The sequence below is a fragment of the Daucus carota genome, chromosome 1 (assembly GCF_001625215.2).
Source record: "Daucus carota subsp. sativus chromosome 1, DH1 v3.0, whole genome shotgun sequence".
NCBI lineage: Eukaryota > Viridiplantae > Streptophyta > Magnoliopsida > Apiales > Apiaceae > Daucus > Daucus carota.
The window spans coordinates 24217277-24236721 of record NC_030381.2 but is presented as its reverse complement, the minus strand read 5'-3'; the positions used below and the strand labels follow the sequence as shown (position 1 = coordinate 24236721).

The window sequence follows — 19445 nt, the reverse complement described above, 5'->3', positions numbered from 1 at the left end:
AAGTTAGGAATTTGTGATGCTTGATGATACAAAGCAAATTCAATTTTATACTTATGTAAATTTCTATTGTAGCTAATCAACGGCTAGCATACTTATATAATAGCAGTTGATCAGATAAATCTTAGCAATTGATAGATAAATCTTATGATCTTTAGATTAGCAGTTGTTCTATCAATGGATGAATAGACATGGTGACATAATTGTAAGTATTCGAAGTCATGTAATATATTCAAGTGAAGTGAAGATCAATGGCTAGTCAAAAAGCATCAATGGCTAAATAAACAAGCTATCAACTGCTACATCAATTTCATCAATGGCTAATCAAGGTGTGCTATCAATCGTCACCAAAGTACTATCAACGGCTGAATTCATCTAGCAGTTGATGACTACCAATTGACAGCTACAAGGCAAGTAAAGGACAAAAAGCACATGAGTTAATGTGAAAGGTGTTGCTCCAGTTTTGGAAGCTAAACTAAAAGAAGTTTAGTCAAATATTGAGAACCTTAATGCCTACCATTTCTAGCAAAGCAACAAGAATTCCACGCTACCAAATGTACTATCAAGTCCAAGAAATTCTATATTTGTAATTGCTAGAAAAGGAGTAGGAGTATGCTTTTGTAGACTATCCTAGTTTTTATTAGTATTTATTCACATTGTAATTTTCACTTCAATGTATCCAAACACTGAGAAATGAAGAGCAAAGCAGTAGAGATAGTAAGCAAGAAATTGTAAGCTTATGCTCTTCATTCTTTTGTAAGCAGCCAAGTATTTTTACTTGGAAGGTTCTTAATATAAAAAATCTCTCATGTGGATCAAACAATCCACCTGAAATTTTTAAGATCCCTGTTCTTTTTAATTTCTGTTTAGATTTAAATATCTCTTGTGTTTTGAATATGATCTGTTAAACAAAAATTAGTTCAAAATTTTTGTAGATTGTATTCAACCCCCCTTCTACAATCTAACTTATTGTTTGCATTGTCAAATAACAATTGGTATCAGAGAAGGGCTTCTAGCATACAAGAAGTTAAAGATCTCCAAAAATTAACAATGGGAAGAAGGGATGAAGGTGTCAAAATTCCAATGCTTGTAAAGGAACATTACTTTCATTGGAAAGTAAAGATAAGGATGCATCTTCTCTCTCTTGATACAAGCTTTATCAACTGCATTGAGAAAGGACCACATGTTCCAGTTAAAATCAACACTGCTGTGAGACTTGATGGAAGTGAAGCTGAAGATGTTGAAGTGCCCATGTCTGTTTCCGAGTTCACAGAAAAAGATAAGAAAGAGGTGCATAAAGACAACAAAGCCATGAACATTTTGTTTAATGGTGTAGATGATGACATGTTTAACAGTGTTATCAATTGCACCACTGCAAAAGAAGTATAGGACACAATTAAAACATTGTGTGAGGGCACTGATCAAGTTAGAGAAAACACAATGCAGCTCTTTGTGCAACAATATGAAAGCTTTCATTTCAAGTCTGGTGAATCTTTGAATGATGTGTTTAACAGATTTCAAAAACTGTTAAATGCATTAAAGATCTATGGAAGAGTCTATCTGGTAAAATATTCAAATCTCAAGTTTCTGAGATCCTTGCCCAAAGAATGGAAACCTATGACTGTTGCTTTAAGGCAGGCTCAGAATTTTAATGAATACACTCTTGAAAAACTCTATGGTATTCTTAAAACTTATGAACTTGAAATTCAGCAAGATGAGGAACTGGAAAAGAGCTCCAAGAAAGAGAAGACTGTGGCCCTTGTTGCAGATAAGGATGAAGAAGAGGAGAAGGCATTAAAGTCTACTGTTGTTGGTAGAGCTTCATCAAGCATTAATGTTTGTGAAGCAAAGAATGAAGCTTGGAAAAACAAAGGCAAAGCCATTGAGGAAAATGATGAATCCTCCACTCAAGAAGAGCTTGATGACATTGATGAACATCTAGCTTTTCCTGCCAGAAAATTCTCCAAACTCAAGTTTAAGAGAAATGCTGTTAATTCAAGACCCTTTAAAAGAGGAAGTCAATCTAAACCCTCTAGTTTGGTTGACAGATCAAAATTTAAATGATGCAATTGTGGTCTAGCCGGGCATTTCTCTAATGAATGCAGAAGGCCTTCTATTGAGAAAAAGGGCTCCACAACTGAAGGTGTGGACTACAGAAAAAAGAACTTTGATTTTCTCAAGCAAAACAAAGAAAGGACATTCATAATTGAGGATGGTGACTAGGCAGCTGATGGGGAGGACTCTGACAATGATGAACATGTCAATTTGGCTCAAAAATGAGCTAAGTGAAAATTCTTTCTATATACTTATTTTAAGAAGCACTTATCCACTTCACTATTTCATTTGTTTGATCAATTGCTAAATTCTATGATCAAATGATTTAGTATAACTTAACATTTTTCAGAAGTAAAGTTTTAACTGTTCTGATCTATGTTAGTTAAGTTGACAGCAAGTATAGATTATAAATTTGTTGTTATTGTCCATAAAAACAAATTGGGGGAGATTGTTGGGATTTATGGGTGATAGACAGCAGTCAACTTAACGTTTTCATGTACTTAGATTTATCTAAGTAGAACATACTATCACAGCCAGAGTATGTCTTTGTAGTATAGTTTTATCTCTGTCAGAACTGTAATGGTCATACTTGGAAGAAGTTCAATTCGAAATTGTTCATGCCCCAAGGCGCGAAGACAAATGATAACAAGATTAAAAGACTGCTACTGTCAAGATGTTTGACAACAAGTACTACACAAGGCAGACAGTTGCAGAGTCTCGACATCAAGTTTGTTCTTGACAGCAACTTTGGCTGAAGCTCCGCAGAAGCAAGTTTCCGCTCGCATGACAGCAAAACACTGGCGTTCCTACCTAAAGCGTATTCAGGAAGCTATTGTTATCTCAACTATTGTTTTGACAGCAATTTCTGATGTCCCTACGTCACTGTCACTGGAGATCTTGGATTAGATTTGATTCTACATCAAGTCAAATCCTTTGGCAGATAAAGATGTTCAATCCTAGGAATGCTGCAGAAAGATGTTTTGTAGAAGACCTATCAAGCCTACTGCTTGAAGCTCAAGAATACACAAAGTCGTGGATAGCTACCTGAAAAGGAGACAAAGTCACTTTTGTTCACCTCTGAGTTACTCAAAATAGAATGTTCCTAGGTTGCTTTTCATACAATGTAACAACTATAGAAATGCATTTTAGGAATGTCACATGGGCTGTGCTCTGTAAAGTAGCCGCAAAAGCAAAAGACTACTTTATAGATCTACAGAACCCGTGGTCCCCAAGTAAGGTTAAATTTTGATATAAGTATAGGAACTGAGCTTGAGCAGAGTAAGTGCAAATACAGAGAGATCAAACAGAGATAACACCAAGGTAGTGAAACACAAGTGTATTCCTTGAGAAACGAAGCTCGAAATTAATTCTTCGAGGTTGTAGCAAAACAGCAAAATAAACAAATCATTTATTTTGATAAGTTAAACTACAAGTGTTCATAACTTAGTTTGCATCTCACTTTACTGATATAATTAAATCTTCGATTTGTTATTGAATTAAGATTTAAATTTATTTGTATTGCATTCAACCTCCCCCCCCCTTTCGCAATACATTCGAGGACCAACAATCTTTGGTACCTTGATAGTGGATGTTCAAGGCACATGATTGGAGATTCTACCTTGCTCCGTAAGTTTGAGGAAAGAGCTGGCCCTAGTATTACCTTTGGTGATGACATCAAAGGATATACCTTGGGATATGGCTTGATTTCAAAAGGAAATGTCATCATTGATAATGTTGCATTAGTTAAAGATCTCAAGCACAATTTTCTAAGTATCAGTCAACTAAGTGACAGAGGACATCAAGTATGGTTCTCAAATGAAGCCTGTGGAACCATGGGAGACTGAGATGAGGCTTAATCGGGAGGAACTACATTATTTGGTATACCTGACATAATCTGACTTGAGGTCGTTCCCATAGTTAAGAATTAGTTGGTTCGTAAGATTATATAATTATATAAGTGTAAAGTAAAATTAAAAATATAATATACATATACATGTATATATAATAATAATATATTATGTGGTTGGGGTTGAAAGCGAGTTGGGTTAAGTTTAAACCAAAATCAATTCATGGCCCGTAGTTTTTTAAAATTGTATAACCAAAATTAAAAACCTCAACACGGTTTTGTTTTGGAACAAATTTTAATCGGCCCAATTTATGCGGATATTACGGTTTGATCCGATACGTAATCGCCCCAAATGGGACGGAAAGGAAGTATTTAAAAAATTATTAAACATGGGAATGATCTATATAAAGATATGAAGGGTGAGCGAAGTCATCTTGTGTTATGGGTATGTTTTTAAGCATAGATGAATTTTGCCGTGAAAGGTAAAAGACCATACTCTGCATTCTGTTGAGCAATCATCCTCGGGTATCATTTCGATACAGTTGAGATTCTTTACTTAGTATTTTGATGGGTTGCTCTTACTAGGGAGCTTAAAGATCTTCCCAAAAATATCTTTTATAAGGACTTGCTTTGGAATTTGGTGGATTGTCCTCATTGGGGAGTAAAGATGTGCCCTTACATTTGGGTTAAGTCATTGAGCGGAGGTTACAACGAGTCCGGGAGAATCCCAGTCCGAGAGTAATTCGAAAAGCCTTAGGACTACGAACATTCTTCGAGGGCCATGACTAGGTGTCATCGTATTACACCCTTTCTAGAAAGGCGGTTTAAGAGAAAATTGTTTTCTAGTAGGTTTCTCAAGCGACAAGAACTACATATGACTTAATATAAATAGGGGTACGTAGAAATATTGCGGGCAACGAAATTGTTGGGAGCAAAAGACTTGTAGAGAAAATTTTATTTTTTTTCTGCGAACACAAATCGTAGAGCACAAATACAGTTATCCTTACTTTTATAAACACCACTCTCTGATACGAGTTCCGACGAATAGGAACAACCACATTTTTTTTAATTTCGGTTACAACCTCAATTTCCGTTGACTCACAAATTTCCCGGTTAAAAAGACCTCAAATCGAGTTCTGAATCGATTTTCCAGTATTTAGTTGGCAAATTTATTGTTTGGTGATATCTTCAAAATCGAAAAACGTCATATATGCATATTAAATTAGGTCACATGATATTGGGAATAAATTTTAAAATATATTCTAGATACTTAACATTTCTCATACTATTAAATAATTATGAGTATATGAATAGAAGAAAAATTATATGATCACATGTTAAAAAAATTATCTATCAAACAATTATTTTTGTAACAAAGTGCCAAATGTTACAAATACATTATTGATAAAACACCTTTGAGAGAGACTAATATATTATATTGAGAGATGGATCATTTACAAGCACCTAATAGAGCCTTTATATAGGCTATGTACAAGAGAGTTACAAGAAGGCAAAAAGCCAAAAGACACAAGTTATAGGAACTAGAAAGTCAAGGGACCATTTTCTAGAAAATTCTAGACATCCATATTACAACACTCCCCCTTGGATGTCTAATTTTCAATAATCGTGCCTCGTTAAAACCTTTCTAGGAAAAAACCCATTGGGAAAAAATCCTAGTGAAGGAAAAAGAGTACATCGATTTTGAAAATTTTATTTCAAGTCTTTAAGTCGACGCATGCCAATCTTATGTACCAATTTTTCAAAAACTGATGGTGGTAGCGACTTCGTGAATAGATCTGCAAGGTTGTCACTTGAGCGTATCTGTTGGACTTCAATTTCTCCATTCTCTTGAAGGTCATGTGTGAAGAAAAATTTGGGCGAGATATGTTTAGTATTATCGCCTTTGATATAACCTTTCTTTAGCTGCTCGATGCATGCTGCATTGTCTTCGAACATTACTGTTGGTGTCTTGTCATGATGCATGCCACATGACTCCCGAATATGCTGACATATTGATCTCAACCAGACACATTCTCGACTAGCTTCATGGATTGCAAGAATCTCTGCATGATTAGAGGAAGTAGCAGCCAAAGATTGTTTTACAGATCGCCATGAGATGGCTGTATCCCCATAAGTGAACAAATAACCTGTCTGTGATCGAGCTTTATCTGGATCAGATAAATATCCTGCATCTGCATAACCTGTTAGCACTGCTTTAGATTTATTAGAATAAAATAAACCCATATCGGTTGTGCCTCGAAGGTACCGGAAAATATGTTTAACTCCATACCAATGCCTCCGAGTTGGGGCATTACTATGTCTTGCTAATAGATTCACAGAAAATGCTATATCTGGTCGTGTATTATTAGCAAGATACATAAGCGCGCCTATAGCACTGAGATAGGGTACTTCAGGACCGAGTATCTCTTCATTTTCCTCTTTTGGTCGGAACACGTCCTTTTTCTTATCAAGTGATCGAACAACCATTGGAGAGTTAAATGGATGTGATTTGTCCATGTAAAACCGTTTTAAGATCTTTTCTGTGTATGATGATTGATGCACAAAAATTCCATTTGGAAGATGTTCAATTTGTAATCCAAGGCAAAGATTTGTTCTCCCAAGATCTTTCATTTCAAATTCTGCTTTTAAGTAATCAACTGTTTTCTGGAGCTCTTCAAGAGTTCCGATGATATTCAAATCATCAACATACACAGCCACTATAGAAAATGAAGATTCCGTTTTCTTTATAAAAATACAAGGACAAATAGGATCATTCTTGTAATTTTCTTTTAGTAAATATTCGCTTAACCTCTTATACCACATTCGACCAGATTGCTTTAATCCATATATGGATCTTTGTAACTTAATAGAATAAAGATCACGAGAGTATAATTTAGATGCTTCAGGCATTCGAAATCCTTCAGGAATCCTCATATAAATATCTTTCTCAAGGGAACCATACAAGTATGCTGTCACAACATCCATTAATCGCATTTCTAATTTTTCAATAACTGCCAAACTAATAAGATAACGAAAAGTTGTAGCATCCATTACAGGGGAATATGTTTCCTCATAGTCTATGCCTGGTCTTTGTGAAAATCCTTGAGCAACTAAACGTGCTTTATATCTAACAATTTCATTTTTATCGTTTCTTTTTCGCACAAATACCCATTTATAGCCAACAGGTTTAGTCCCTTCAGGGGTGCGGACTACAGGTCCAAAAACTTCATGCTTATTAAGTGAGCTCAATTCTTTCTCAATTGCTTCTTTCCATTTTGGCCAATCTTCCCTACGTCGACATTCTTCGACAGATTTTGGTTCAAGATCCTCGTCTTCCATCATTATATCAAGCGCTACATTATATGCAAAATTTTCATCGACGACGATGTTATTTCGGTTCCATTTCTTTCCCGTGACAACATAATTTATTGAGATCTCTTCTATTTCAACATTTTTAGGTACCTGATCCTCTTCCGGGGTTTGGTTATTCATGTCACGGGTTTCTTCTTGAGTCTCTCCTTGAGATTTTATTTCATCTATTTGGGCATCATCATATTTTGCTCCTTTTCTTTTTCGAGGATTTTTATCTTTGGAACCAATTGGTCTACCTCGCTTCATGCGAGGTCTTGACTCATTTGCTTTGATAATTTGTCCTTCAGGAACTTCAATTTTTGCAGGAGCATTTGCAGCTGGTATGTGTGACTTGGTCACTCTATTGATATCATTGAATGCATCAGGCAATTGATTTGCTATGCCTTGTAAATGGATTAGTCTTTGAACTTCTAGTTCACATTGGTTTGTACGAGGATCAAAAGTGTTCAATGTTGATGCATTCCATGTAATTTCTTTCTCTAGCTGCTTATTTTCTCCCCCTGATTTTGGAAAAATTTTAGTCTCTCCCCCTAATTTTGGAAAAACATTTTCATCAAAATGACAGTCTGCAAATCTTGCAGTAAATAAATCACCTGTCATCGGTTCAAGATATTTGATTATTGAGGGAGATTCATAACCAACATATATTCCCAACCTTCTTTGAGGACCCATCTTTGTGCGTTGTGGTGGGGCAATTGGGACGTATACCGCACACCCAAAAGTTCTAAGATGGGAAATATTAGGCTCTCTTCCGGAGGCCAGTTGCAAGGGAGAGTACTTGTGATAGCTTGTAGGTCTGATGCGTACAAGTGTTGCTGCGTGTAAAATGGCATGCCCCCAAACTGTAACAGGGAGATTTGTTTTCATAATTAATGGTCTAGCAATCAATTGGAGTCTTTTAATAAATGATTCTGCAAGACCATTTTGTGTATGAACATGAGCTACAGGATGTTCAACACGTATTCCAATTGATGCACAAAACTCATTAAAAGCTTTTGATGTGAATTCTCCGGCATTATCTAATCGAATTGATCCAATATTGTAATCCGGAAATTGTGCCCTCAATCGGATTATTTGCGCAAGTAATCTCGCAAACGCCAAGTTACGAGATGATAATAAGCACACATGTGACCATCTTGTTGATGCATCTATCAATACCATGAAATATTTAAATGGTCCACATGATGGGTGGATGGGCCCACATATATCACCCTGTATTCTCTCTAAAAATTTAGGAGATTCTGTTCCAATTTTTGCTAAGGAGGGTCTGATAATCAATTTTCCTTGAGAACAAGCAGCACAAGAGAATTCATTAGATTGAAAAATCTTCTGGTTTTTCAATGGATGCCCGTGTGAATTCTCAATAATTTTTCGCATCATAATTGATCCAGGATGCCCTAGCCGATCATGCCATATAACGAAGTTATTTTTGTCAGTAAACTTCTGGTTTACTGTGGCATTCACCTCAATATTTCGAATATGGGTATAGTATAATCCGGAAGAAAAGGCTGGCAATTCTTCTATAACACTTTTGCTACCCGAAGTGATACTTGTAATATAAAGAAATTCTTTATTCCCTTTATTCACTGTTTCAACGTGATACCCATTTCTACGAATATCTTTAAAACTTAATAAATTTCTTTGTGACTTTGGGGAGAACAATGCATCATTTATAATAAATTTTGTTCCTTCGGGTAGTAATATAGTAGCTCTTCCGGAGCCTTCGATCAATTTTATACTCCCGGAAATTGTGCATACATTGCCTTCATATTTATTTAAAGAGGTGAAATATTTTTCATTTTTAAGTATAGTGTGGGTCGTTGCGCTATCTACAAGACACATATCTTCCTCTTTTAAAAGATCACGAGAGTATAATTTAGATGCTTCAGGCATTCGAAATCCTTCAGGAATCCTCATATAAATATCTTTCTCAAGGGAACCATACAAGTATGCTGTCACAACATCCATTAATCGCATTTCTAATTTTTCAATAACTGCCAAACTAATAAGATAACGAAAAGTTGTAGCATCCATTACAGGGGAATATGTTTCCTCATAGTCTATGCCTGGTCTTTGTGAAAATCCTTGAGCAACTAAACGTGCTTTATATCTAACAATTTCATTTTTATCGTTTCTTTTTCGCACAAATACCCATTTATAGCCAACAGGTTTAGTCCCTTCAGGGGTGCGGACTACAGGTCCAAAAACTTCATGCTTATTAAGTGAGCTCAATTCTTTCTCAATTGCTTCTTTCCATTTTGGCCAATCTTCCCTACGTCGACATTCTTCGACAGATTTTGGTTCAAGATCCTCGTCTTCCATCATTATATCAAGCGCTACATTATATGCAAAATTTTCATCGACGACGATGTTATTTCGGTTCCATTTCTTTCCCGTGACAACATAATTTATTGAGATCTCTTCTATTTCAACATTTTTAGGTACCTGATCCTCTTCCGGGGTTTGGTTATTCATGTCACGGGTTTCTTCTTGAGTCTCTCCTTGAGATTTTATTTCATCTATTTGGGCATCATCATATTTTGCTCCTTTTCTTTTTCGAGGATTTTTATCTTTGGAACCAATTGGTCTACCTCGCTTCATGCGAGGTCTTGACTCATTTGCTTTGATAATTTGTCCTTCAGGAACTTCAATTTTTGCAGGAGCATTTGCAGCTGGTATGTGTGACTTGGTCACTCTATTGATATCATTGAATGCATCAGGCAATTGATTTGCTATGCCTTGTAAATGGATTAGTCTTTGAACTTCTAGTTCACATTGGTTTGTACGAGGATCAAAAGTGTTCAATGTTGATGCATTCCATGTAATTTCTTTCTCTAGCTGCTTATTTTCTCCCCCTGATTTTGGAAAAATTTTAGTCTCTCCCCCTAATTTTGGAAAAACATTTTCATCAAAATGACAGTCTGCAAATCTTGCAGTAAATAAATCACCTGTCATCGGTTCAAGATATTTGATTATTGAGGGAGATTCATAACCAACATATATTCCCAACCTTCTTTGAGGACCCATCTTTGTGCGTTGTGGTGGGGCAATTGGGACGTATACCGCACACCCAAAAGTTCTAAGATGGGAAATATTAGGCTCTCTTCCGGAGGCCAGTTGCAAGGGAGAGTACTTGTGATAGCTTGTAGGTCTGATGCGTACAAGTGTTGCTGCGTGTAAAATGGCATGCCCCCAAACTGTAACAGGGAGATTTGTTTTCATAATTAATGGTCTAGCAATCAATTGGAGTCTTTTAATAAATGATTCTGCAAGACCATTTTGTGTATGAACATGAGCTACAGGATGTTCAACACGTATTCCAATTGATGCACAAAACTCATTAAAAGCTTTTGATGTGAATTCTCCGGCATTATCTAATCGAATTGATCCAATATTGTAATCCGGAAATTGTGCCCTCAATCGGATTATTTGCGCAAGTAATCTCGCAAACGCCAAGTTACGAGATGATAATAAGCACACATGTGACCATCTTGTTGATGCATCTATCAATACCATGAAATATTTAAATGGTCCACATGATGGGTGGATGGGCCCACATATATCACCCTGTATTCTCTCTAAAAATTTAGGAGATTCTGTTCCAATTTTTGCTAAGGAGGGTCTGATAATCAATTTTCCTTGAGAACAAGCAGCACAAGAGAATTCATTAGATTGAAAAATCTTCTGGTTTTTCAATGGATGCCCGTGTGAATTCTCAATAATTTTTCGCATCATAATTGATCCAGGATGCCCTAGCCGATCATGCCATATAACGAAGTTATTTTTGTCAGTAAACTTCTGGTTTACTGTGGCATTCACCTCAATATTTCGAATATGGGTATAGTATAATCCGGAAGAAAAGGCTGGCAATTCTTCTATAACACTTTTGCTACCCGAAGTGATACTTGTAATATAAAGAAATTCTTTATTCCCTTTATTCACTGTTTCAACGTGATACCCATTTCTACGAATATCTTTAAAACTTAATAAATTTCTTTGTGACTTTGGGGAGAACAATGCATCATTTATAATAAATTTTGTTCCTTCGGGTAGTAATATAGTAGCTCTTCCGGAGCCTTCGATCAATTTTATACTCCCGGAAATTGTGCATACATTGCCTTCATATTTATTTAAAGAGGTGAAATATTTTTCATTTTTAAGTATAGTGTGGGTCGTTGCGCTATCTACAAGACACATATCTTCCTCTTTTGTTATATGCCCAATGCGAGAATGTAAAATTTCCATATTGCTTCAATAACAGATAAATATATAATTAGTAAGGATAATCATGAAGAGATACAATCATATGCATGCGAATTTAAAATAAATCAAATAAGTACATCAAGCATTCTGTTTATCATCTAGGGTAGTGGTGCCGTCAGGAGTCTCATAAAAATCAGCAGTATCCAAATAAGTCATTGCAAGGAGATTGTCTGCATGGTCGTTATTTTCGAAAACTAAATTTGTTTCAACATTCTTGCCTTTGTCCTTCAGGGACGCTTGATAAAGATCAACTAGGTGTTTTGGCGTACGACAGGTACGTGACCAATGACCTTTCATTCCACACCTATAGCATTCACTTTCAACAACCCTTTTTCCTTTATTAATATTTTTCTCCAACTTCGGGTTGGAATTAGATTTATCATTATTGAAAATAGGGTAATTTTGGATTTGAGATCCACGACCACGGACTCCTTGTCCACGAGCAAAACCACGTCCACGTCGACCATTAGCACCTCGTCCACGCCCGCCACCTCGTCCACGCCCATAATTGTATGTTGCCGCATTCGCTTCAGGGAATGGGCGAGATCCAGTTGGGCGAGACTCATGATTCTTCATCAAAAGCTGATTATTTTGTTCAGCAACAAGAAGACAAGAAATCAAATCTGAATATTTTGTAAAACCTTTTTCACGATATTGTTGCTGAAGGAGTACATCTGAGGCATGAAAAGTTGAGAAAGTTTTTTCTAGCATATCCGCATCAGTAATATTTTCTCCGCATAATTTTAATTGAGAACTTATTTTAAAAAGTGCGGAGTTATATTCACTGACGGTTTTGAAATCTTGGAGCCTCAGATGCATCCAATCATAACGAGCTTTTGGAAGAATCACGGTCTTTTGATGATCATACCTATCCTTCAAATTTTTCCACAATTCAAGTGGGTTTTTCACTGTCAAATATTCACTTTTAAGTGCTTCATGGAGATGGCGGCGAAGAAAGATCATAGCTTTTGCGCGGTTTGACTCAGTTTCTTGATTTTCTTCTTTAATTGTATTTCCGAGACCTTGTGCAGCCAAGTGAATTTCGATATCCAATATCCATGACAAGTAATTCTTTCCCGTAATATCAAGAGCCTCAAATTCAAGTTTTGTAAAGTTCGACATTTTTCTAAACTCAAATTGTGAGAAGTTAGTAGAATATTTAAATTAAATTAAATCAAATCAAATAAAATATTCTCATTAGAAAGCCAATATTTAAACTAGTAAACATATGAGGTACATACACACAAAATACAAGACCTAAATAAATAATTGAAGCAGCACATAATATTCTGTTTAAATAAACCAAAAACAAATAATTTTTTTTTCCTTTACAGAAATAAAATTTGATTACGACAAAACCATCTATGAATCACTTAACTGAGTTTTTTTTTTTTTAAAAAAAAAATTATATCCTATATCGCTGACCACAAGTAACCACAAGATTACTGACAAAAATAACTTCGTTATATGGCATGATCGGCTAGGGCATCCTGGATCAATTATGATGCGAAAAATTATTGAGAATTCACACGGGCATCCATTGAAAAACCAGAAGATTTTTCAATCTAATGAATTCTCTTGTGCTGCTTGTTCTCAAGGAAAATTGATTATCAGACCCTCCTTAGCAAAAATTGGAACAGAATCTCCTAAATTTTTAGAGAGAATACAGGGTGATATATGTGGGCCCATCCACCCATCATGTGGACCATTTAAATATTTCATGGTATTGATAGATGCATCAACAAGATGGTCACATGTGTGCTTATTATCATCTCGTAACTTGGCGTTTGCGAGATTACTTGCGCAAATAATCCGATTGAGGGCACAATTTCCGGATTACAATATTGGATCAATTCGATTAGATAATGCCGGAGAATTCACATCAAAAGCTTTTAATGAGTTTTGTGCATCAATTGGAATACGTGTTGAACATCCTGTAGCTCATGTTCATACACAAAATGGTCTTGCAGAATCATTTATTAAAAGACTCCAATTGATTGCTAGACCATTAATTATGAAAACAAATCTCCCTGTTACAGTTTGGGGGCATGCCATTTTACACGCAGCAACACTTGTACGCATCAGACCTACAAGCTATCACAAGTACTCTCCCTTGCAACTGGCCTCCGGAAGAGAGCCTAATATTTCCCATCTTAGAACTTTTGGGTGTGCGGTATACGTCCCAATTGCCCCACCACAACGCACAAAGATGGGTCCTCAAAGAAGGTTGGGAATATATGTTGGTTATGAATCTCCCTCAATAATCAAATATCTTGAACCGATGACAGGTGATTTATTTACTGCAAGATTTGCAGACTGTCATTTTGATGAAAATGTTTTTCCAAAATTAGGGGGAGAGACTAAAATTTTTCCAAAATCAGGGGGAGAAAATAAGCAGCTAGAGAAAGAAATTACATGGAATGCATCAACATTGAACACTTTTGATCCTCGTACAAACCAATGTGAACTAGAAGTTCAAAGACTAATCCATTTACAAGGCATAGCAAATCAATTGCCTGATGCATTCAATGATATCAATAGAGTGACCAAGTCACACATACCAGCTGCAAATGCTCCTGCAAAAATTGAAGTTCCTGAAGGACAAATTATCAAAGCAAATGAGTCAAGACCTCGCATGAAGCGAGGTAGACCAATTGGTTCCAAAGATAAAAATCCTCGAAAAAGAAAAGGAGCAAAATATGATGATGCCCAAATAGATGAAATAAAATCTCAAGGAGAGACTCAAGAAGAAACCCGTGACATGAATAACCAAACCCCGGAAGAGGATCAGGTACCTAAAAATGTTGAAATAGAAGAGATCTCAATAAATTATGTTGTCACGGGAAAGAAATGGAACCGAAATAACATCGTCGTCGATGAAAATTTTGCATATAATGTAGCGCTTGATATAATGATGGAAGACGAGGATCTTGAACCAAAATCTGTCGAAGAATGTCGACGTAGGGAAGATTGGCCAAAATGGAAAGAAGCAATTGAGAAAGAATTGAGCTCACTTAATAAGCATGAAGTTTTTGGACCTGTAGTCCGCACCCCTGAAGGGACTAAACCTGTTGGCTATAAATGGGTATTTGTGCGAAAAAGAAACGATAAAAATGAAATTGTTAGATATAAAGCACGTTTAGTTGCTCAAGGATTTTCACAAAGACCAGGCATAGACTATGAGGAAACATATTCCCCTGTAATGGATGCTACAACTTTTCGTTATCTTATTAGTTTGGCAGTTATTGAAAAATTAGAAATGCGATTAATGGATGTTGTGACAGCATACTTGTATGGTTCCCTTGAGAAAGATATTTATATGAGGATTCCTGAAGGATTTCGAATGCCTGAAGCATCTAAATTATACTCTCGTGATCTTTATTCTATTAAGTTACAAAGATCCATATATGGATTAAAGCAATCTGGTCGAATGTGGTATAAGAGGTTAAGCGAATATTTACTAAAAGAAAATTACAAGAATGATCCTATTTGTCCTTGTATTTTTATAAAGAAAACGGAATCTTCATTTTCTATAGTGGCTGTGTATGTTGATGATTTGAATATCATCGGAACTCTTGAAGAGCTCCAGAAAACAGTTGATTACTTAAAAGCAGAATTTGAAATGAAAGATCTTGGGAGAACAAATCTTTGCCTTGGATTACAAATTGAACATCTTCCAAATGGAATTTTTGTGCATCAATCATCATACACAGAAAAGATCTTAAAACGGTTTTACATGGACAAATCACATCCATTTAACTCTCCAATGGTTGTTCGATCACTTGATAAGAAAAAGGACGTGTTCCGACCAAAAGAGGAAAATGAAGAGATACTCGGTCCTGAAGTACCCTATCTCAGTGCTATAGGCGCGCTTATGTATCTTGCTAATAATACACGACCAGATATAGCATTTTCTGTGAATCTATTAGCAAGACATAGTAATGCCCCAACTCGGAGGCATTGGTATGGAGTTAAACATATTTTCCGGTACCTTCGAGGCACAACCGATATGGGTTTATTTTATTCTAATAAATCTAAAGCAGTGCTAACAGGTTATGCAGATGCAGGATATTTATCTGATCCAGATAAAGCTCGATCACAGACAGGTTATTTGTTCACTTATGGGGATACAGCCATCTCATGGCGATCTGTAAAACAATCTTTGGCTGCTACTTCCTCTAATCATGCAGAGATTCTTGCAATCCATGAAGCTAGTCGAGAATGTGTCTGGTTGAGATCAATATGTCAGCATATTCGGGAGTCATGTGGCATGCATCATGACAAGACACCAACAGTAATGTTCGAAGACAATGCAGCATGCATCGAGCAGCTAAAGAAAGGTTATATCAAAGGCGATAATACTAAACATATCTCGCCCAAATTTTTCTTCACACATGACCTTCAAGAGAATGGAGAAATTGAAGTCCAACAGATACGCTCAAGTGACAACCTTGCAGATCTATTCACGAAGTCGCTACCACCATCAGTTTTTGAAAAATTGGTACATAAGATTGGCATGCGTCGACTTAAAGACTTGAAATAAAATTTTCAAAATCGATGTACTCTTTTTCCTTCACTAGGATTTTTTCCCAATGGGTTTTTTCCTAGAAAGGTTTTAACGAGGCACGATTATTGAAAATTAGACATCCAAGGGGGAGTGTTGTAATATGGATGTCTAGAATTTTCTAGAAAATGGTCCCTTGACTTTCTAGTTCCTATAACTTGTGTCTTTTGGCTTTTTGCCTTCTTGTAACTCTCTTGTACATAGCCTATATAAAGGCTCTATTAGGTGCTTGTAAATGATCCATCTCTCAATATAATATATTAGTCTCTCTCAAAGGTGTTTTATCAATAATGTATTTGTAACACGAAAATATTACTGATGCGGATATGCTAGAAAAAACTTTCTCAACTTTTCATGCCTCAGATGTACTCCTTCAGCAACAATATCGTGAAAAAGGTTTTACAAAATATTCAGATTTGATTTCTTGTCTTCTTGTTGCTGAACAAAATAATCAGCTTTTGATGAAGAATCATGAGTCTCGCCCAACTGGATCTCGCCCATTCCCTGAAGCGAATGCGGCAACATACAATTATGGGCGTGGACGAGGTGGCGGGCGTGGACGAGGTGCTAATGGTCGACGTGGACGTGGTTTTGCTCGTGGACAAGGAGTCCGTGGTCGTGGATCTCAAATCTAAAATTTCCATATTGCTTCAATAACAGATAAATATATAATTAGTAAGGATAATCATGAAGAGATACAATCATATGCATGCGAATTTAAAATAAATCAAATAAGTACATCAAGCATTCTGTTTATCATCTAGGGTAGTGGTGCCGTCAGGAGTCTCATAAAAATCAGCAGTATCCAAATAAGTCATTGCAAGGAGATTGTCTGCATGGTCGTTATTTTCGAAAACTAAATTTGTTTCAACATTCTTGCCTTTGTCCTTCAGGGACGCTTGATAAAGATCAACTAGGTGTTTTGGCGTACGACAGGTACGTGACCAATGACCTTTCATTCCACACCTATAGCATTCACTTTCAACAACCCTTTTTCCTTTATTAATATTTTTCTCCAACTTCGGGTTGGAATTAGATTTATCATTCTTGAAAATAGGGTAATTTTGGATTTGAGATCCACGACCACGGACTCCTTGTCCACGAGCAAAACCACGTCCACGTCGACCATTAGCACCTCGTCCACGCCCGCCACCTCGTCCACGCCCATAATTGTATGTTGCCGCATTCGCTTCAGGGAATGGGCGAGATCCAGTTGGGCGAGACTCATGATTCTTCATCAAAAGCTGATTATTTTGTTCAGCAACAAGAAGACAAGAAATCAAATCTGAATATTTTGTAAAACCTTTTTCACGATATTGTTGCTGAAGGAGTACATCTGAGGCATGAAAAGTTGAGAAAGTTTTTTCTAGCATATCCGCATCAGTAATATTTTCTCCGCATAATTTTAATTGAGAACTTATTTTAAAAAGTGCGGAGTTATATTCACTGACGGTTTTGAAATCTTGGAGCCTCAGATGCATCCAATCATAACGAGCTTTTGGAAGAATCACGGTCTTTTGATGATCATACCTATCCTTCAAATTTTTCCACAATTCAAGTGGGTTTTTCACTGTCAAATATTCACTTTTAAGTGCTTCATGGAGATGGCGGCGAAGAAAGATCATAGCTTTTGCGCGGTTTGACTCAGTTTCTTGATTTTCTTCTTTAATTGTATTTCCGAGACCTTGTGCAGCCAAGTGAATTTCGATATCCAATATCCATGACAAGTAATTCTTTCCCGTAATATCAAGAGCCTCAAATTCAAGTTTTGTAAAGTTCGACATTTTTCTAAACTCAAATTGTGAGAAGTTAGTAGAATATTTAAATTAAATTAAATCAAATCAAATAAAATATTCTCATTAGAAAGCCAATATTTAAACTAGTAAACATATGAGGTACATACACACAAAATACAAGACCTAAATAAATAATTGAAGCAGCACATAATATTCTGTTTAAATAAACCAAAAACAAATAATTTTTTTTTCCTTTACAGAAATAAAATTTGATTACGACAAAACCATCTATGAATCACTTAACTGAGTTTTTTTTTTTTTTTTTTAAAAAATTATATCCTATATCGCTGACCACAAGTAACCACAAGAAAAAAATCAAACAGAATGCTACTATGCAAGTATTAAAACAAGTATTAATAATGGTACATATAAGAGCATGTTATAAATAAATCCATCAAAGCATGAAACCAACTTGATGACTTGCATACAAGACCTCTGCTAAACCAAATAAGTAACACCACACTTGACGTCATTTCTATAAGCTACTAATCAGAGCTTTCATTATCAATCATAGTCAATAACAAAAAGAAAAATGATAAGGTTTGCAATACGGACTATGTATCATGAACGATAAATGTAATACAGCTCTAAAATTACAGCAACTATTTGTACACCCAATTACGGAGCATGCGAGGAGGATAAAACAAACATAAAGTAAAAGTTTTTAAGTTGTACCTCTGATCTGGGTGGAAATGTATAGCAGATAATAGAAATAAAATGATGGCGGCCTTGCTCGAAACTTGTTAAACACTTCGCTTCGCTTTCGTGCTGATAACGTGTTACAAATACATTATTGATAAAACACCTTTGAGAGAGACTAATATATTATATTGAGAGATGGATCATTTACAAGCACCTAATAGAGCCTTTATATAGGCTATGTACAAGAGAGTTACAAGAAGGCAAAAAGCCAAAAGACACAAGTTATAGGAACTAGAAAGTCAAGGGACCATTTTCTAGAAAATTCTAGACATCCATATTACAACACCAAACAATTTTATTCATTAAATTGGCAATTTTATTCATTAAACATTCACATTATTCAAATATTTTAACCGTTCATATAATCTATATTCAGATTTCCCATCAGTTTTTGTTTATTAGTTTCCATTCTATGCTTAAAAAGAAAAGGGCGCGCTACATGTTGCAAGAATTTTCCGTAAACTGAGTGAGTAATGTGAATAAAAACAGACATTTCCACTTGCAACAATGAGACCAACAATCCTACCTCCAGGGCGACCTGTGAAGCTACGTACAATGAGATTTGAGCCCAACCACAAAGGGAAACAGTTTCAGAAATAATAATAGCCCAGTTGTGAAAAAAAAAAAAAAATTAGCCCAGAAATTGTTGAGGCCACCAACTGTGTTGTCCAGCTCATCAATAACAGCCGATGATGTCCTCGAATAACAAATACTACGTGCCTTTGCCATTTACCATTACACGTGGTGCACGCCATTCTCTGCTACAACCAAAATCTTGTACTCCGTCCGTCCCAGTCATTTTTATACCGTTTCTTTTTTGAAATGTTCCATCATTTCTATATATTTCTAA

The 19445-nt window shown here is 35.9% G+C and overlaps 2 protein-coding genes across 2 annotated transcripts; both read right to left on the bottom strand.

The window, feature by feature from the left end:
* Positions 1–11611: 11611 nt before the first annotated feature.
* On the bottom strand, positions 11612–12655 carry LOC108223981 (uncharacterized). The gene has a single exon (XM_064083984.1). It carries the CDS (start codon positions 12653–12655, stop codon positions 11612–11614), a length of 1044 nt encoding a protein of 347 aa, XP_063940054.1.
* Positions 12656–16837: 4182 nt separating this feature from the next.
* Positions 16838–17881, bottom strand: LOC108219519 (uncharacterized). Its single transcript, XM_017393010.1, has one exon. The coding sequence runs from the start codon at positions 17879–17881 to the stop codon at positions 16838–16840; it is 1044 nt and encodes a 347-aa protein (XP_017248499.1).
* Between the last annotated feature and the right edge of the window lie 1564 nt (positions 17882–19445).

Excerpts from the sequence above, each read along its gene's own strand:
- LOC108223981 (XM_064083984.1), bottom strand. The coding sequence starts at position 12,655 with ATGTCGAACTTTACAAAACTTGAATTTGAGGCTCTTGATATTACGGGA.
- LOC108219519 (XM_017393010.1), bottom strand. The coding sequence starts at position 17,881 with ATGTCGAACTTTACAAAACTTGAATTTGAGGCTCTTGATATTACGGGA.